The sequence below is a fragment of the Sebastes fasciatus genome, chromosome 5 (assembly GCF_043250625.1).
Source record: "Sebastes fasciatus isolate fSebFas1 chromosome 5, fSebFas1.pri, whole genome shotgun sequence".
Taxonomy (NCBI): Eukaryota; Metazoa; Chordata; class Actinopteri; order Perciformes; family Sebastidae; genus Sebastes; species Sebastes fasciatus.
The window spans coordinates 16,965,369-16,986,152 of NC_133799.1; the positions used below are offsets into that span (position 1 = coordinate 16,965,369).

At 38.5% G+C, this 20,784-nt stretch overlaps 2 protein-coding genes across 2 annotated transcripts; both read left to right on the top strand.

Moving 5' to 3' along the window:
* The first annotated feature begins 251 nt into the window (after nt 1-251).
* tor3a (torsin family 3, member A) lies at nt 252-7,203 on the top strand. The gene is made up of 6 exons (XM_074635381.1): nt 252-615; nt 736-858; nt 2,503-2,768; nt 3,874-4,049; nt 4,559-4,683; nt 5,873-7,203. Exons 1-6 carry the CDS (start codon nt 450-452, stop codon nt 6,118-6,120), a joined length of 1,104 nt encoding a protein of 367 aa, XP_074491482.1. The 5' UTR covers nt 252-449; the 3' UTR covers nt 6,121-7,203.
* A 3,222-nt stretch (nt 7,204-10,425) lies between these two features.
* On the top strand, nt 10,426-19,315 carry calr (calreticulin). Its single transcript, XM_074635382.1, has 9 exons — nt 10,426-10,660; nt 13,438-13,539; nt 14,566-14,769; nt 15,318-15,412; nt 15,682-15,891; nt 16,091-16,204; nt 16,409-16,552; nt 16,879-16,971; nt 17,341-19,315. Exons 1-9 carry the CDS (start codon nt 10,567-10,569, stop codon nt 17,569-17,571), a joined length of 1,287 nt encoding a protein of 428 aa, XP_074491483.1. The 5' UTR covers nt 10,426-10,566; the 3' UTR covers nt 17,572-19,315.
* The last annotated feature ends 1,469 nt before the right edge of the window (nt 19,316-20,784 follow it).

Below are 20,784 nucleotides of genomic sequence, written 5' to 3' on the forward strand. Positions count from 1 at the left end.
GGAATACATAAACAGGGGTTTTAACGGAAGTGACGTTTTCAAATACATATACACCGGAAATGAGGTAGTTGTCACCTCCTTTGCATCCTACATTTTTTTTTAGGAAGTATCCGTACAAGTGAAAGGTGAATTATTTTCCATTCATAGGTGGCTGAACGTGTTTTTAAAATGTAATGAACCAGTGTCATTAGCGTAATAAATCCCTGAAGGGCAGGAATTGGTCTCTTCCGAGATGGGCGGGGCTAAATTCGCGCATGCGCAGTACAGAAGCTTTAAAGAAGCGCTCCTCCTCCTCCTACGCTACCATGGAGGAGAGAGGAGTAACATTAGATTTCCTCACTGTGCAGACCGACAGCTAACAACTATATAAACAGGAGAGAGAGAGAGGAGACTCACCGGGACTCGGTGTTCAGTCAGTGTTTGTCTCTGACCAGCAGCCTCTTCACCAGATGTTTGTGCGCTGGTTGCTGCCGCTGCTCTGCGCTCTGTCCGCAGAGGCCGACTTCTTCCGCCTCGACAGCATCTCCAATGTCTCCTCTTACTATTTTAATTACATTTATTGCAACATCTGGGAGGGGGAGTGTCAGCCCAACCAGGACGATGCTACAGAGCAAGGTAAGAGGTTTTATGTAACAAATGCAATTATGTAATGCATGTTACATTACAGTTAATGTTGATAATTCACAGTATTGATATATGACTGAGTGTATGTTGTGTTGCTGTTGATGTAAGCAGTTCCTAGCAGAGACCTCTGGGCAGGTTTTCCTCAGGACTACATCAGCCTGCTGCATCAGTGGTACTGTAGCCTGGGCCAGTGCTGTGAGTCTGGAGACTGCAGGGTCACCAACAACATCACAGGTAGAGTAGCACACCACCACTCCTCCAGTTTAAGTGATTGCTTTATATTATTGCTCAGTGCATGTGTGGACATTAATGTAGTTAATCACAACAATTTTTTTTATTTTTAATTGTGTGCTGTGTGGACACAGAAAAGGGTTAGTGGGTAAGTGCTTCTAAAAGATTTGGAAACAGGCACATCTGGCTGTAGATGTTTTGAATGTTGATGAATGTTTGATACCTTATGATTCTGCAATTTGCTCTTTGTCTTCGTTTTTAATTGTTATGTTTGTTTTATGTCTGCAACTGTGTAACTGTGCTGCTGCCTATCTTGGCCAGGACACTCTTGGAAAAGAGATTTTTAATCTCAATGAGTTTTTACTCCTGGTTAAATAAAGGAAACATATATAAAATAAAAATAGTAGCACAAATCAAATTTCATATAGAAGAATTGGACTTTGTGCCTTGTAGCTATTCCCTAGCTTTTTATTCTAGTTATAGACCTACAGCTCATCATTTCTGTTCAATCTAACATAGGTGGCTTCTTAAAGTTGTTATAACAATGACATGATAAAAAGAAAAGTGTCTTTAATAAGTCTTACTTTTGTCTCTGAAACTTCACATAGACAGGGCAGCAGCTTTCAATCAGAAGCAGAAATACTATTGATCCTTGGGGGGGAGGATTATAATGAATAATTCTCCATAAGTCAATTATTAATTATTAACCAGCTTCCTCATTGAGCTATACATATACTCTAATTAAGTTTTCCTAAATTTGTGTAACTATAATTATTATTTCTAATATTCTAACTATAATTATTACCTTTAATCTGTGTCATACATAAATATATGTGTATCTACATTATATGTAGAGAAATATAAATAAATAACAAGGAATTAGAAATATGTACAAATATGTGCATCAAACACATACAATATATGACAACAGTTTAAATAAGTAAATACAAAATGCTGAAAAGGGGGATCTGTTAAGTGTGTTAAATATTAGTAGTAGTCAAGTAGTAAAGTATTAAAGCAGCTGTAGGCAGAATATTTTTGGTATCATTGGACAAAAATTCCATAATAACCTTTCAGCATATTGTAATTCAAGTGTTTTGAGAAAACTAGACTGCTGCACCTCCTCATGGCTCTGTTTTCAGGCTTTAGAAAATCTAGCCCTGACAGGAGACTTTGGCCAATCACAGGTCATTTCAGATGTGATGTATGAAGTGGAGTTCAGGTTAACTGATAATGAATAGGTTTAATTCTGTTTGAGGAGCCTTTTCTGACCTTTTTCTTTTAAGAAAAAAATAATCGGAATTCTCTGATTCCAGCTTCTTAAATGTGAATATTTTCTGGTTTCTTTACTCCTCTATGAGAGTAAACTAAATATCTTTGAGTTGTGGACAAAACAAGACATTTGAGGACGTCATCTTGGGCTAAAATACTCGTTAGATGCAGCCTATATAAGACATTGAATATTGTCACATACTATTGTCTGACAATGACTTCAGTTGAAACATATTATTGTTTGAACATCTCTGCTTGACTTTAGTAACTAGCTTCCCAACTTAAATATAATAACACTACATCATTAGTGGGATTATTCTCTATCTGGTACTGTCATTTTTAAGCATGCGCTGTCTTCTGTGCACCCATGTGCAGGTCTGGCGAGGGACCTTCAGATGAAGCTCCACGGGCAGCACCTGGCTCAGACTGTGGTTCTGAAAGCCATCCAGGGTTTCATCAATAACCCAGAGTCCAACAAGCCGCTGACGCTCTCCTTCCACGGCTGGTCCGGCACCGGCAAGAACTTTGTGGCACGGATCATTGCTGATAACCTGTACCGTGACGGGGTGAAGAGCGAGTGTGTCCGACTGTTCATCGCCCCGTTCCACTTCCCACACGCCAGACTGGTGGACACGTACAAGGTCAGACATACGCACACTACTTGGCACAGAGTTTGGCATCCTGTCCCAGCGAGCCCTGCTAGTTTATTCAGATGTTTATTCTGTGTGTTGTAATTTTCACCTTATCAATGATAACGTGGAAAGATGTTTCAAATCAAACATTGGTCCTACAAGTACTTTAATGTTTGTCATTTTGGAACCTGGCGTTTGTCCAAACAGGTCACAGTCTGGTCACCCGATGTGGCCCAATATACACCATGGTTACACAAACTCTGCTTTAGATTTCAAAATGATGTTGACACAGTGTTATTACACAGAATAATCCAGATTTAACAGGGTATAGTACGCAGGATGCCCTTTAAACCCTGATACTATCAAAATCTGCGTATGTGGACATTTCTGCACGTCTCTTATGACTAAAGTGCAATGGAAAATTTGTTACACGCAGTATAGTAAAGGGAAACACGCCAATTTTTTAGAGTGAAAAAGTCTTTAATAAAAACAGATATATATGGTCATTGTGGCTGTTTTTAGGCTACAAATCCTTTTAAACTTTTTTAATGTCAATGTAAGGTGTTTAGGCTACTATAGCAGCTATAATTTTCATCTTATGTATAAGTATATATTCCTGTAGGCTATATATGTATAAAGTCTGAAACTCCAATTTTACCAAAAGTTGATTATTTTCTTTTACATAAAGGGAGACACCCCAAGTGAATAGGGTATATATTTTAACTCATAAATATCACCATGGAACTTCTCCAGTTGATGACTTACTTTAAGACAATTATTTTTTGTATTACAAGTTTTCTGAAATGCTATGTTTAAATATGTAAATGAGGCATTATCTAATGCTAACTTTTGGTGAATTTAGGAGAAATCTACAGACACAAATAAACAAAGCGTAGTAAAATAAACACCTAGATGTGTATTTTGGATGTTTTCTTTCCATATCATGGAAGCAGAATAGCCCAAAATCTCAGAAATGTTTTTGCCTGGGCTGTCTCGCCTTTAACTTGAACTTTTGTCAGACTCAAAGCTTTAACAGAGTCAAAGATTTCTGCTGTCGATCGAGAGATTTTAGTAATTTTTCATGCTGTACTTTGGTCTTCCTCTCTGTATCCAGGGCCAGCTGAGAGAAGCGATCCGGGACATGGTGTTGCGCTGCCCTCAGACTCTGTTCGTCTTCGACGAAGCTGAGAAGCTTCACCCGGGCCTCATCGATGCCATCAAACCCTACATGGATCACTATGACAACGTAGATGGCGTCAGCTACCGCAGAGCCACCTTCCTCTTCCTCAGGTTGGTTTATATATCAGGCACATCCCGTCTGTTGAAGCTGGGATAAACTATCCCAGGTATTATGGCAGCTCTTCTGTGATGAAGGATGTTCCTCCCCGTGTCTCCATTAGCACTCTTTATGGATTTTTCACGTTTTAAATTACTCACGTCTGATTTCTGCTGACGGATAATCTGTCCAGTCAAATATAGAAACACATTTTTCACTACACCGTTATGGTGTCGTGATATGATGTAGGAGAGACCTGGAATCACTAAAACACAATGGTAACATATACAAAATCACATGTGAAATACCCTTGTAGAATTTGTATTATTTATTAAACTATATTTTCAAATAATATTTTCTCATTGGTTCAGATCTCATTTTTTTGACTAAGTTAAATTAGCATTTGTTTTTGGAGAAAATAAACAATAACTGAGCAACACTATTTAAGTATGAAGTTAAAGTATTTAAATCATCACTGCACTGATCTTACATCATGCCTTTGACGTGCCGGTTGTCTCTACAGTAATATCGGTGGAGCAACGATCAACGATGTAGCGCTGGACTTCTGGCACTCTGGTCAGAATCGAGAGGACATCGGTATGGAAGACCTGGAGCATCGGCTACGAGCTGAAACTATGGAGTCTCATGGTATGTGCTGGCTTTACGTTTCTCAGCTGGTTGCCAGATGTTCAACTGTCTTCAGCAGTGGTTCAATCGTTTACTTCAGCTCTCTGGGCAGGAAGTGAACAATTCTTGTGTTACAGAGTGACCTGCAAACCTATTTAACATGTGTGGTGGGGGTGGGTGAGAGTTAAAGTTACTCAACTGTTCTAATTGAAGATAATTAGCTGAAAGCTGCAAGCATAGAGACTAGAGTACTGATTATTGGCGGGATCAGTGGAATAAGCAACCATCTCACATTAAAGCGAGTCTTTTCTAGCTTAAAGGGATAGTTTGGATGTTTTGAAGTGGGCTGTGTGAGGTATTTATCCCTAGTCAGTGTATTACCTTCAGTAGATTACAGTCGGCACGCTTCCAGTTTGGAGAAACAGACAGGAGTTACCAAACGGAAGCAAAACGTATTTTAGCCACCTAAAAGAAAGACTCACCTAAAAACATCAATATCAGTTTGTGTACGCTATATTTAGAATATTTTCACCGCTTTACCTTGCCGTCAGACAGCCCTTCCAACAAGGAACTGAAGCCGTTGTATCAATCTATGCTCTCACCAGGGCAACCAGACTCCATTGGACAAAACCTGTAATTTTACCTCGCAGAACACAGGGGTCGCTGTGGGACTTTGGTGAATCCGGCCTAACCAAAGTCACACAATAAGATGAACAAACTAACTGATCAAGGCAGAGGTAGACCAGCAACTCCTGTGTTCTGCAAGGTCAAATTACTATAATTAATAATTTCAATGGAGTCTGGTGGCTTTGGCGAGAGCATAGATAATGGCTTCAGTTCTCCTTCGGAAACATAGACTATATAGCTGTCTCACGGCAAGGTAAAGTGGTGAAAATATTGTAAATATAGAATACACTTAAACTGATATTGATTTTTTTAGGTGAGCCTTTCTTTTAGGTGGCTAAAATCCATTTTGCTGCCGTCCCTGTCCACTGCAGTACATCGCTTTGCCTCTGAGCGTTAACTCCTATTTGCTTCTCCAAACTGGAAGCATGCCGACTGTCATCTACTGTAGTTAATACACTGACTATGGAAAAGTATCTCACACAACCCCACTTCAAAACACCCGAACTATCCCTTTAATATAAAACCTTGATTGGTGGAGCTTTAATTGTGTTTGGGGATTTCTAAGCATTTTTCTCTTTCCCAGGTGGCTTTGCTCAGAGTGAGCTGATGTCCGGCCACTTGATTGATTTCTTTGTGCCATTCCTGCCTCTGGAGTACCGCCATGTCAAGCTCTGTGCACGGGACGCCTACGCAGCACGAGGTCTGGAGACAGATGAGGCTACGCTGGATGAGGTGGCCAAGGCGATGCTGTATGTCCCCAAAGAGGAGAGACTGTTCTCAGCCCAGGGATGCAAGTCCATTCCCCAGCGGATCAACTTCTTTCTCCCCTAGAAGGAGAGACAGACAGACAAGAGAGACCTGGAGGAGGTGTGAGATTGCTTTACCAGCCCATCTGCATACAGAGCCACAGAGGAGACGTGTCTGCTCTGCTCTACGTACTCTCCCCCCACAGATACAACACGTGTCTGTCCAGGTCCCTCAGAGAAGGCCAGGCAGCAGGGCTGATCCAGCATTAGAGGGGAAAGCAACGCGACCCACCCTGCAGACATGAGTAGTGCCAGACGGTCATCATGTGCAGCACCTGCCCGGTTTGAATCCTCACAGTATCAAGACGGAGAGTCAGACAGTATTAATGGTTGTGCAGTGTATGTCATAGAGAGATACACATTATTTTTTTCCCCCAAGAGTGATCCGCCTAGTCTCGCCCTACCATGCTGTGATTGGCTAGTACTGGCTAGTACTACTGTGCTGTGATTGGAGGATGACCTGGATAGCAATGTGCTTTCCTATACATCAGTCACCTGTCACAGGAGAGAGAATGATGAAAAGCTGTTGTGTAGTGGGTTAACAGAAGCTTTCACACTGAGATTTGAGGCACATACTGTACAATACGTGAATATTCACTGTCAGTGTGGTAAATCGCTAAATGATGCTGGTGACAGTGACTAGCATGGCCAGCTAACGTCAGCTCGAGTGGGAGGCTGCTGCAGTAATACAGTCACACATTAACGTTATAGCAGCATCTGACTGTCATTACCAACTATATATCAGCCCATAGATCAAACAGTTGGCTATTAACAGGCTGGTTATTTACAGACAACACTTAGCCTAACGTTATTCAATCGAATATGTATTGATGTCTGGATAAGCAATATCCGGCCACTGTGTTGGACGGGGGAAGACTGAAGGGGCATGGCGGCGATCAACCTTAATTTATTATGGTATTGCGAACGCTCAGACTCAGACAAGATTGCAAAATATTTATTAGACATATGTATAAAACAATTATTTGTATAACAAGAGATGAATGTATACAAAATTGCAATCAAAACATACGTCAAATTGCATTGAAGTCTATGGGATCTTCGGTTTTCTTCCCACCAAAAGGGGGGACTTTTTGGGAAGTACATGTATGTCAATTTTACTCATTTAGCTAGATTGCTAGCTAGCTTGCTAATTCCACCATGCTACACTGGTTACAGAAAATGAGCCAAACAAAGTTGTCACTCATCTGGCGATAGCAATCTGCTTTCCTACGCTGTGACAAGAGTGTGTGGATGAAGCATTAAATTGTTTACTCATTTAGCGGCACATGGGACAAGTTTGCCAATCTCCTAAGGTTTAGGCAACAAATCTACTTTGTTAGGTTTCGGAAAAGATCACGGTTAGGGCTGAAATAAATCCTTTCTGGCAGAAAGCCCTGAACGCAAAGACTTGTCCCTTGTGCAAATTGAGCCCAACAGTCGAGGCACAAGTACTAGCCAATCACAGCACAGTAGGGCGGGGCTAGGTGGGACACTCTTGGGGTGAAAAATAACGCGAGAGATACTGATTTTACATTTTTTGTCACCATTAATGTCTGTTCACCTTGGCCAAAGTCTTAGTTGCACTGTGTTTTCAGTTTAGGTAAGTTCATACCTCGTGTTAGTATTTGCATGTTGTGATGATTATTTATTGACCTCATTTGTGCCAGATTTTAGCATCTTACTGTACCAGGTTATGTTTTGTGGAGTTGTTTAAATATACATTTGGTGGAACTGTAAGGTATTAGTCAATAATAGATGGCACTGTAGTGTGAACAGTATGGAAGTATGTGTAACAGCTCACGTACTGTGGTGCAAATGTTACTTGAAATTGTTACTTGAAAATGTGTGAGAGTACACGTCAAAACAAGGAATATTGGAACGTTTTTTGTGTAAAAAAATATGTTTAATAACTGCTTTTAATAATTTATTTTTTATTGTCAGTAATTTCATTGTTTCACATGTCTTGCTGTCGTCATCATTACATAATATACTGCTGTTAATTTTGGGCATAATTAAGAAACAATTATTTTTATTCACCGACTTTCTTTATTGCTATTACTCATGCATTTACTTTCACATACTCTCACACGGGTCTGAGTTGGTCTGCTTTCAGTGCCGAAGCTCAGGGTGACATCACAAGAAGAATGTGAAAAGAAATGTCAGAAATGGAAATAAACGTCCACAGTAAACCAACAGAAGTTGTTTTTATTTAATGCAATAGTTTGAGGGGATTCATTTGTCAAATAAACTTAAAGGTCCCATATTGTAAAAAGTGAGATTTTCATGTCTTATATTATAAAGCAGGTTTCAGTGCAAAAAAAAACATACTGTGAAAGTATCATAACGCTCAATCCATGGAGAAATTCATAGCCCGTATTCAGAAACTGTGGCTTTAAACAAGCCATCATGATTTCTGTCCATTTGTGATGTCACAGATCTACAATATTTAGACCGTTGCATAGTTTTAAACATAAATATTTTAAATGTGACCCAGTTTATTTCCAGTTGCAGTGCATGTGAATGACATCAGCTGACAGGAAGTAAACATGGAACCAAGATGTTGCCTAGCAACGCAATTCTGTTGAAATGTAATGGGTAAATACAGGCATATTCAGGCAGACAGTTTGTGTTATCTTCAATAATAATAAATGGATTATCTTTAGATTTCAAAGTGTGACAAAACAAGACAATTTAAACATGGCAACTTGGGCTCCAAGAAATTGAAGGCATTTTTTATATTATTTATGACAATACTGAAAATAATTGTCAGGTGATCATGAAAATAATTGGTAGTTGCAGCCCTACACAAGTCTTTAAGTTCCCCTCCACTAAAAAATGTGTTTATATTTAGATGATTGATCTTCACTGAGCAGGATAATGCATGTGCAGAGTTTAACACTAGAAGGTTGTTTTCACAGTCATCTGCTGAAGGGTGAAAGTTTATCTGTGTTCACCTTATACATCACTACTAGGTTGGGAGCCAAAGTGCAACTACAGTAGTTAGTTGAATTGTTTTTGTGGGGAAAAAAAAATAATTGTTAGTCAAGAGAGTATTTTTATATGTCAAAACATGTCTGGTCTTTAAAAAAATAATACATTTGTTTTTCAAGGCAGCGTATGTCGAATTATTACATTAAATTCAAGATTCAAGATTCAAGATGTTTATTGTCACGCCGGTTATACAGGTACAATCGTGTGAAATGCTTTTTGCTGGGAAGATCCATTCAAAAATAATAAGTTATTGTACAAGTTATATTAAGAACATATACATATCAGGAAGTATGAATGTACATTTTTAAGAAAAATGTTGTACAAGGCATATTAAGAACATATACATTAAGAACATAAACAGTATATACAGTATAAGATATATGATTGATGTACCTTTTGTGTGAGAAGGTCTCATGAATTATCTATTTAAAAGTCTTCAAAATTCAAAATTGTAATAAAATTAAGAAAATAAATAATAATAATAATAATAATAATAAAAAGAAGGAATAGAGTTAAAAAACAAACAAAAAAACACATAACAAAAAACAACAACAATAATAATACAAAAATACGAGTAATAATAAATTAAAATATATATAATATATAATATATATATATATATTATATATATATATATTACTGATTTTTACATAGATTTAACCATGTTTATTGTGATTTTTCCTCCATATATATGTATGACATAGCATATACATATCAGGAAGTATGAATGTACATATATAAGAAATATTTTGTACAAGGCAAATTAAGAACATATACATTAAGAACATATACAGTATATACAGTATAAGATATATGATTGAAGTACTTTTTGTGTGAGAATGTGTCGTATGAACTATCTATTTAAAAGTCTGATGGCCTGGGGGGAAAAACTGTTCCTGAGTCTGCTGGTGAGAGTCCTAAATAATAATAATAATAATAATAATAATAATAATAAAGAAATCTTTATTTGTATAGCACCTTTCTAACCATAGTTTCAAAGTGCTTGCACAGATACAATGAAATACAGACAAAATAAAAACAACAAAAATCTAAATCTGACTTTAGATACATTTAAAACCTCTTATATTACTGATTTTTACATAGATGTAACCATGTTTATTGTGATTTTCCTCCATATATACATATATATGATTCACCCAGCGCGCATCACTCTTCCTTTGGGCGTGTACCAAGCAAACGCGTGGTCTGCTCCCATTGGCCACAGCGGCTGTCCGTCTAGACTTTATCCTCCTCTGATTGGCTGAGAGGAGTAACGCTTCCTCATTGGCGACGTCCAATCAGATTCAGACATCTGTTCCGAGCCGAGAGGAGAGGAGAGCAGCGTCTCAGCGGGTTTTCACTGTAACATCACTGTATGAGAGGCTGGACCGACTAACAACGCCTGTTATACGGGGTGTAGACACAGTATATAGACTTATCTGTAATAATAATCGTGTGTTTTTGTTTATTTGGCGTCACAATGACAGCCCTGTCGCTGCTGTTGATGGCCGTGTCGGCCGCATCTGTCCTGGCCGAGTCCTCTGTGTATCTGAGAGAGCAATTTGAAGATGGGGGTGAGGTCCTTTTAATTATTCAATCAATCATACCTACATTATTTTTTGCTGTGATTTGGTGAAACTGTGAAATATATAAGATATTGCAATATTGAATCAGTGCATGCTTATTCATCATGTTGGTTGGCATGACAACTCATATTTTGACCATTTCTGTGGTGCATTGTGTGTTAAATGCTCAGTTTTACATGTATTTAGTGTACATGGACACCTACATTTGACTCCCCTCCCTTTCCTCTCCATTTTACCCCCCCAGCTATCATCAAACCCTGTCTGTCTCCCCATCCCCCCTCCATGCACATCTCTCCCCTGGTCACCCCTTCTTTAAAGGGGACATATGGTGCTCATTTTCAGGTTCATGTTTGTATTCTGGGTTTATACTAGAACATGTTTACATGCTTTAATATTAAAAAAAATACATTATTTTCCTCATTCTGTCTGCCTGAATATACCTGTATTCATGCTCGGTCTGAAACGCTCCGTTTTAGTGCATTTCAATGGAATTGCGTTGCTAGGCAACCGTTTTGGTCCATGTTTACTTCCTGTCAGCTGATGTCATTCATATACACTGCAACCAGGAAATAAACTGGGACACATTTAGTATGTTAACGTTTAAAATCGTGTAATGGTCTAAATATTGTATATTTGTGACATAAGATTGAAGCACAGGTGGTTATACCTGTTATACCTGTGCTTCAATAACGGCTTGTTTCAAGCACTCAGTTTCTGAATATGGGCTGTGTGTATTTCTCTGTGGATTGAGCGGTTTGATACTTTCACAGTATTTATACATCACTTAAACCTACTTTTATAATATAAAAGACATGAAAATCTCACTTTTTACAATATGGGACCTTTAACATATCTGTCTTCTTCTCTCATCACCATGCCTCATGACAACAAACCACTATGTAGATCAAGGGTGCCCAAACTTTTCCCTTGGAGGACCAAAACTGGAACTCAATGGAGGGCCACGGTCCAACATTAAACACTTATTGTATTGTATTGTATTGTATTGTTAAGATGCAAAATGTTACTAGGAACCCAAGTTCCCATGTATACTGCAATAAAAAAACTGCATAGGATTATTATAAAGTGGGCATGTCTGTAAAGGGGAGACTTGTGGGTACCCATAGAACCCATTTTCAGTCACATATCTTGTGGTCAAGGGACATCTTGACAAATGGCCATGCCAGTGTATTTAGTGTACATGGACACCTACATTTGACTCCCCTCCCTTTCCTCTCCATTTTACCCCCCCAGCTATCATCAAACCCTGTCTGTCTCCCCATCCCCCTCCTCCTGTACATCTCTCCCCTGGTCACACCTTTCTTTACATATCTTCTCTCATCACCATGCCTGACAACAAACCACTATGTAGATAGTGAAGGCAGTCACCTTAAAGGTCCCATATTATAAAAAAGTGAGATTTTCATGTTTTTTTTATTATAAAGAAGGCTTAAGTCCTATATAAATACTGTGAAAATATCAAAACACTCAATCCACAGGGAAATACACACAGCCTGTATTCAGAAACTCTGCATTTGAAACAAGCTGTCAGGATTTCTGCCCATTTGTGATGTCACAAAATATACAATATTTCGACCCTTGACATAATTTTAAACGTAAACGTTCTAAATGTGTCCCAGTTTATTTCCTGGTTGCAGTGTACGTGAATGTCATCAGCTGACAGGAAGTACACATGGACCCAAGCTGTTGCCCAGCAACACAATTCTGTTGCAATTCCGTTGCAATTCCGTCAAAATGCGCTAAAACGGAGCGTTTCAGACAGGTATATATATATACCGGTATATTCAGGCAGACAGTATGAGGAAAATAAAGTTTTTTTCTAACATTAAACCGTGTAAACATGTTCTAGTAGAAACACAAAATACAAGTATGAACCTGAAAATGAGCATAATATGGGACCTTTAAAGCATGCAGCCCTGCAGCGTTACACATTCCCACCCAGTGCACCTGTACTGATAATAATAATAATAATACTAATTGTATTATTATTTTTGTCCTTTATTTAACCAGGTTAGTCCCATTGAGAACAAAGATCTCTTTACAAGGGAGACCTGGCCAAAATAGCAGCAAGACAGTTATAGTGAAAGTAACAGACAAAACATAAATTAACAACATTAAAACTTGCTCATACAAAACACTTGACAAAACACAGACAACCTGGACTGCAGCGATTTCACCAGAGCCTTAAACTCATTCAAGGTAACTAAGTTTTGGAAGTTGAAGATCAGATTGTACGTTATTCCAAGCAGTATGCCGATAACCTAAAAACTTTCTTTCCCAATTCAGTCCGTACTTTGGGAACAACAAATTGCAAAATGTCCATAGAACGAAGATTATGACTTCCAGTTTTCCTTTTTAAAAGTGAAGACAAGTAAGAAGGCCTTTTTATAAAAATGGGTTTCTAAAAGAGATTTAAAATTGGTAGTAGAGCTAGCTAACCTGAGGTCCTGAGGTAGGCTGTTCCACAGTCTAGGGGCATTGATGGCAAAGGCCCTGTCATCCTTAGTCACCAGCCTAGACCTGGGTACAACCAGTAGAGCCTAGTCAGAGGACCTCAGGTTACGCGGTGGCACAGGGTGTAAGGAGCTCAGTGATGTAGCTTGGTGCCAAACCATGCAGAGCTTTAAAAGTTAATAATGAAATCTTAAAATCAATTCTGATGCATCATCGGTGGTGGATTAGCAGCCTGTGTGAGTGTGTTTCACAGTGATTGCCGTGCAGCTGAACCTCCACTTTGTCTTGTGCAGATGCCTGGAAGAGTCGCTGGGTGGAATCCAAGCACAAGTCAGACTACGGCCAGTTGGTCCTGACTGCTGGGAAGTTCTACGGAGATGCAGAGCAAGACAAAGGTGAGTGGAAAGGTTAAATTGCATCCACCCACTGTGGGTTTTTGTGCCAGATGGTTAACTCCCACACACTGTTTTGGGTGTGTTTTTATAGAATAAGGGTGTGTATCCTGTGTTTGTCCACGGTCTGTGGTGAAGAGGTTTAATGGGAGATTTGACTGAGACTTTAAAGGATTATTTCTCTTAATTCTTTAGTTGTTCATGTGACATTTGCTCAATGCAGAGACAATATATATCCTTCAACAGAAGTTACATGTTTTTATTGAAGTTTAAGAAGTAAAATGCAACTCGATCTCCCAGACCTGGAGATTAGAGCTGCATCGATTAGTTGTCAACTATTAAATTAATCACCAACTAGTTTGACAATCGATTAATCAGTTTGAGTAATTTCTTAAAAAAAAAAAAAGACAAAATTCTCTGATTCTAGCTTCTTAAATATGAATATTTTCTGGTTTCTTTACTCCTCTGTGACAGTAAACTGAATATCTTTGAGTTTTGGAAAAACAAGACATTTGAGGACATTTTATAGACCAAACAACTAATCAATTAATCAAGAAATTAATCGACAATGAAAATAATCATTAGTTGCAGCCCTACTGGAGATCAGAGCTGGAAGTCAGTGACACTTTTTGAAGTTGCACTGGAGTTCAGATGACATTGAACTAGTGACTTGAGTCTGTGGGCTCATACTGTATGTTATTATCATTTGAGATATTCTACCCAAATGAGATTACTCTGAATGGAGGATGGGTCTGAAAATGGGCCCATATGCCAGTGAAATCACCATGGGTGCTGTCAGAGTTGTTCCATTATTCACTCTCTGTGGAGCAGCTCCAGTATTTGTCTCTACATGACATCATCACGACAGGCTGTCTCTCTGGTTGCACAGCTTGAGAAGAGACTTGTTCGAATTCACACATTTAAGCTAATCGGAACAATTTAATAGAAACGGCATGTGTGAGTTATACTTAATGCTGGATCTTCCCTTAATGCAGATACATGGCAGTAACGTTTTCTTTTTCGCCGCAGGTCTGCAGACGAGCCAGGACGCCCGCTTCTACGCCTCATCGTATCGTTTTGATGACTTCAGCAACCAGGGCGAGCCTCTAGTCATCCAGTTCACTGTGAAACACGAGCAGAGCATCGACTGTGGTGGAGGCTACATTAAACTGTTCCCCTCAGGCCTTAACCAGGAGGACATGCACGGAGACTCCGTCTACAACATCATGTTCGGTGAGCGTGGAGAGTATCAACTGTGGACCAAACGACTGTCTCTTATGTGTATTCTTACAGTGATAACAGTACAAGTCGAGTCAAGTCAAGTGCGTTCGAAAAGATCCATACTACTGTTTATTCACACAAAAGTATGTTGAACAATAGTACACACATTGAGTATGTAGTGCATAGTATGCGATTTCAGACACATCCTGGCTCTAGAGCGTTTCACGTTTTATACCTGAAGGCCACGTAGTTCTCCAGCACACTTGTGAAACTCTGGTAACGTGAGCCGCAGAGTGCAAAACCGTGGTACCGCCAGCCGCCGTCTGACCTCCGTTGCTCCTAAAGTAGTGTTATTATGGTAAGAATGGCTGTCGAAAAGCGTTACAACAGTTTTGCACTCGGCGACTCACGTTACCGCAATCTTGGAAAGGGAGGAGTGAAGAGAGGGTTACTCAGATGGTTACAATCGGCAACCACACCACTAGATGCTACCAAACCCTACACACTGTACCTTTTAAGGACTGGATTCCACATTTTTACTGTTTTGTTTACTTGTTCAGGTCCTGACATTTGTGGCCCCGGCACAAAGAAGGTTCATGTCATCTTCAACTACAAAGGCAAGAACCATCTGATTAACAAGGACATCAGATGCAAGGTGAGACATCAATAAATGGTTCTTGGTTTTATATTTACTTGGGAAATGGCAGAAGTTTTTTCTAATTCCTGTTTCATGAAGAAATAGCTTCTAAAGTTTGTTCCAATTCATTAGTATTTTGTAATAACAATATTGCTATTGCCCTTCTCACCATAAAACCAAACCAGCTGATGTGGAAAGTGTATTGCATTATAAAACAGTTACATGTAAATCCCTGGTGAATGAAACACAATGAGAATAGCTTCTAATATTTCTTTTATTCCTTGCAGGATGATGAGTACTCCCACTTGTACACACTGATTGTCAACCCTGACAACACTTACGAGGTCAAGATTGACAATAAGAAGGTCGAGTCCGGCAATCTGGAGGATGACTGGGACTTCCTGCCTCCCAAAAAAGTTAAGGACCCTGAAGCCAAAAAGCCAGAGGACTGGGATGACAGGGAGAAGGTTCCCGACCCTGACGATAAGAAACCAGAGGTTAGTCTCCTTGAGCCACTCTAGAAATCTGCCTGTCCATATTTTTGATAATCCTTTTTGGGGCCATTTTTTCCTACTGATGCAAATGTATCTTTTGCTATACAGACAGCATTCACTTTATTTATATGAAACCCATATGTCTTTAATGTTTTTTAAATGCCTTTGTGAAGTAATGTCTTCACCTGTATCTCTTTGGTAGGACTGGGACAAACCTGAGAACATCCCTGATCCTGATGCTAAGAAGCCCGATGACTGGGATGAAGAGATGGACGGAGAGTGGGAGCCGCCTATGGTCGCTAACCCTGAGTACAAGGTAACAGCAATTAATTATATTATGCTACCTAGTACTCTATATTAACGCCATTTTTGAGTGTCCAATATGTCAGTTTAAAATGTATGCCCCATATAGTGTCCTTAAAGATTCCCACAGTCTAACGAAAAATTAAAAAGCAATCAAGCAGCTGTATTTTGCTTTTGTGATTCCTGTGACATAACCACACTATCTGGGTGTTGATAGGGTGAGTGGAAGCCCAGCGAGATCAACAATCCTGCCTACAAGGGCAAGTGGGTCCACCCTGAGATCGACAACCCGGAGTACACGGCCGATTCTGAGATCTATAAATACGACAGCATCGGCGTGATTGGACTCGACTTGTGGCAGGTAAGAAGATATTGTAGCTGACTGTCTTATTTTTCTGAAATGAACAAACTAGTATATGATTTCTACTTTATTATATCCATCCAGGAACAGGAACATTTTACTTGCACTGCTTATTTTGCCCTATTTTCCGTTAGAGACGCTGAGTGTGTTTCTGGTGTCTACAGAAAATTGTTTCTTTTCAATTTCAAATGTGAGATGCTATCTTAGAAATTGAGATGCTGAGGAAATGTACGAAACATATTTGACAAAATGTAGCTTTTCTTTTATTGGATTTGGTTGCACGAAGTACCTGACAGTGAAATATTGACTTCTTCTTTTTGATGTAGGTTAAATCTGGTACCATCTTTGATAACTTCCTGATCACCAACGACCCAAACCTGGCAGAGGAAGTAGGCAACGACACATGGGGCAAAGCTAAGGTCAGCCCAAAACTTTTATCTTTAGGAATGTATCCTGCTCATGCATTGGAGTATTTTGTGGTATATATGTATATATACAGTGTACCCTAATTTAATTGCTTGGTTGGTGTAGCAATAAAGGTACAGTGTGTAACATTTTGGGGGATCTATTAGCAGAAATGGAATATAATATTCATAACTATGTTTTGCACTTGACGGCTCAGCGGAGGGGTACTCAGTTCGTTGCAATCTGCAACCACACCACCAGATGCCACCAAATCCTACACACTGTCCCTTTAAGCAACGTCGTCTGTATACAACCACTGTTGCAAAGGAATGATCTATTCATCAATTTTTTTCATTTATTATCTTTATGTGCATCATCTCCAGGATGCAGAGAAGAAGATGAAGGAAGGCCAAGAGGATGAGGAGAGAAAGAAGCGTGATGATGATGAAAACCAGAGGAGAGATGAGGCAAAGGAGGAAGACGAGGAGGAAGAGGAGAAAGATGAGGAGGAGGAGGGAGATGAAGAAGAAGAAGAGGAGGAGGAAGGGGAAGAGCAGGAGGAGGAAGAAGAGGAGGATGAAGGCACGGACTCTAAACTCAAGGATGAGTTATAAAATCCATGCAGGAAGTGACTGTCTGTGTCAATGAGCCATTGGAACGAAGCTGGAGACTGATGAGACCCTTATGACTGACACCCTGGGGTGGGGTTGGGTGGGATGGGGTTTTTGTTTACAAAGCAACGGAGTAGGTGAAAAAGGGCAATTATTGTTCTGTTTCCATGTGCTACTACTACTACTACTACTACTACTACTACTACTACTACTACTATTGTTATTATTAATATTATTATTAAACGAGGAATAGTAATAGAAAGACTGAAGATGTCATAACGAATGTTAAGACAGGAAATCAAATCAAATTGTTTTGCAGTTTATGCCCAGCGGAAATATAAAAATTCTCATTTGTGTTCTTTGAAAAACTAGGTTTTTATGAAGTATAATGTTGTGGTGACATGAAAAGCTATATTTGGTCTGTGGATTATACTTAGACTGTATATATAGATGGACGACGCGTCTCCACTTCCTCCCACTGTACAAAAGTGAAGCCAAAATATCCAGAGCCAGAGTCTGCAATCACGAGCCGAGCACCGCCACAGCTTGTTAGCGTGAGCCACCTAGCTGCTACGTTAGCATCACGGTAGCTGTTTGGCTAGAAAGACAAATCAACTAACCATAATATCTCTGTAGCTACATTTATGATCCAATTGACTCAAGTTCTATTACACAGACTCGTGACGGTTATGGAAAGTTAAAGTTGAGCTCCTTAAAGTTGAGTCCTGAGCTTCCGGCTTTGCGACTGCTTCACTCAGAGCAGCTGTCAATCATGACGTCTTTTTATAGCATCAAATAACTAATTAAAACCAAACTCATCAGAAAACTAAACAGTTGAATACATCAGTGTGATGAGAACTACCTAAAATGACAGAAACCATCTTTGGGAGAAATTTATTTGACGTGAACTTGGACTTTTGAGTTTGGCCCATATCCCATCCGCCAACATGGAGGGGGAGGGATTTATGACCTATACTGCAGCCAGCCAGCAGGGGGCGATCGAGATGCTTTGGCTTCACTTTTAGGGAGCTGTCATGTCATCCATCTTTATATATAGTCTATACGATGATACCATGATAAGGTTTTGTTTACCTCATGTGTTTTGTTTGTCTTAATAATCTGTGTCACATGTTTTTGTTTGTTAATCTTTTGCGGTCAGTCATGTCACTCTGTCTCTTTAAAAGCTTTGTCACTCTCGAAGGATTCGACAGGGTTAGACATCATTATTACACAGGTTATCTTACCTGCTCTTATTTAAACTTCTTGATTTGAACAAGGGTTAATGACCTAGGGAAAATAGTGCACCAGGACTGACTATACTGAATATAGGACTGAATTTGACAACCTGTTGAAAAAAGCCGTCGTCCATAGGATGGTTAGGATGAAACCCCTTGCATAGTTTTGTACTGTATAGTTAACACTTTTTTTTCACTTCAATGCATATACTGTAGTATTGTGTATCTAAATAAACTGTGCTCAAACTCAGATGTACATTGAGAGCACTCCAGTAGCAGGTAAGCTTACATTCATTTGGTACGTGTTCGCGTTAGGTTTACTCATTTCTGATGCTAATATCTCTGCACTGCTGTACCCCCAACACACTGTCCCAAACAGTCTGAGAGATGATCCTTTTGTAACAGACACATTTTGTACTAATGGTAGTAATTGAAGTGGGAAGATTTTCATGTTGCTGTGTAAAAAACAAAGACAGGTGTTCTGTCCAATAAAATCAACCAGTGGAAAATGAGCAGACGTCTTCCTCAGTTCTGTTTTGTTATGTCTAAAGCGGCTTTACATCGATAGCACAGGCCTCTACGGCATTTGTATTTGTTTTCTTGTTCATTCAACTGATTATTATTTTATAGCAGTGATGGAAAGTAAGTATATTTACAACCATTGAAGGGTACTTGTACTCATGTATTTTCATTTTATGGTACGTTATACCTCTACGCCACGACATTTCAGAGGGAAATGTACTTTTTACATTTATCTGACAGCTATAGTTACTTTGCAGAATCAGATTTCACATACAAAACACATGATCTGACATTGTGTATAGTTTAAACAACCCAACAGTATAATCAGTAGTTAAAATTAGCACCACCTAATGGTGGTAATAATAATATTACTTTTACTTAAAGTAATAATCTTGAAGATTTTTATTTACATAAATGTCTGTCAAGTCACTATTTATTGTTGAATTAGGTAACACGATAGTGATTGCGCCAATGACCCACTGATGAAAGTCCAATTTTGATGTGAGTTTAAAGAATATATCAAGACTCAAAATTATAAATACTAAGAAAAGTGATAAAACTGTTTAAATGTATAGTGAACTCTTTGAAGAAAAATAATTATGCTTTCTTTCTTACAATTTTATATTTTTTAAGTTTATTTATCCCAATTCTATTTTTTAAATTATCATTATAGTTTATTTCTTTAAATTCGTATCATTGTTTCTCTGTAACATTATGTTGAGTACATGTCTGCAATGTTTACTTTATAATATTCTGACTTTATTCTCATAATACGACAACCTTTTTTTTCTTGTAAATTTATGAATTTATTCTCATATTACGACTTTCTTTCTTGTAAACTTATGACTTTATTCTCATAATGTTACAACTTTTTTTCTTGTAAACTTATGAATTTATTCTCATATTACGACTTTCTTTCTTGTAAACTTATGACTTTATTCTCATAATGTTACAACTTTTTTTCTTGTAAACTTATGACTTTATTCTCATAATATTACGACTTTTCTTCTTGTAAACTTCTGACTTTATTCTCATAATATTACGACTTTTCTTCTTGTAAACTTCTGACTTTATTCTCATAATATTACGACTTTTTTCTCGTAAACTTATGGCGTTATTCTCATAGTATTACGACTTTTTTTCTTGTAAACTTCTGACTTTATTCTCATAATAAGACTTTTTTTCTTGTAAACTTATGACTATTCTCATAATATGACTTTTTTTCTCATATACTTATGACTTTATTCTCATAATGTTATGACTTTTTTTCTCGTAAACTTCTGACTTTATTCTCATAATACGACTTTTTTTCTCGTATACTTCTGACTTTATTCTCATAATACGACTTTTTTTCTCGTATACTTCTGACTTTATTCTCATAATAAGACTTTTTTTCTCGTAAACTTCTGACTTTATTCTCATAATAAGACTTTTTTTCTTGTAAACTTATGACTATTCT

Coding starts and splice junctions, on each gene's coding strand:
- calr (XM_074635382.1), top strand. CDS start 10,567: ATGACAGCCCTGTCGCTGCTGTTGATGGCCGTGTCGGCCGCATCTGTC. Junction 10,661..13,437: donor AGAGCAATTTGAAGATGGGG/GTGAGGTCCTTT, acceptor TGTCTTGTGCAG/ATGCCTGGAAGAGTCGCTGG. Junction 16,205..16,408: donor TCGCTAACCCTGAGTACAAG/GTAACAGCAATT, acceptor GGGTGTTGATAG/GGTGAGTGGAAGCCCAGCGA.
- tor3a (XM_074635381.1), top strand. CDS start 450: ATGTTTGTGCGCTGGTTGCTGCCGCTGCTCTGCGCTCTGTCCGCAGAG. Junction 859..2,502: donor GGTCACCAACAACATCACAG/GTAGAGTAGCAC, acceptor ACCCATGTGCAG/GTCTGGCGAGGGACCTTCAG. Junction 4,050..4,558: donor GCCACCTTCCTCTTCCTCAG/GTTGGTTTATAT, acceptor TTGTCTCTACAG/TAATATCGGTGGAGCAACGA.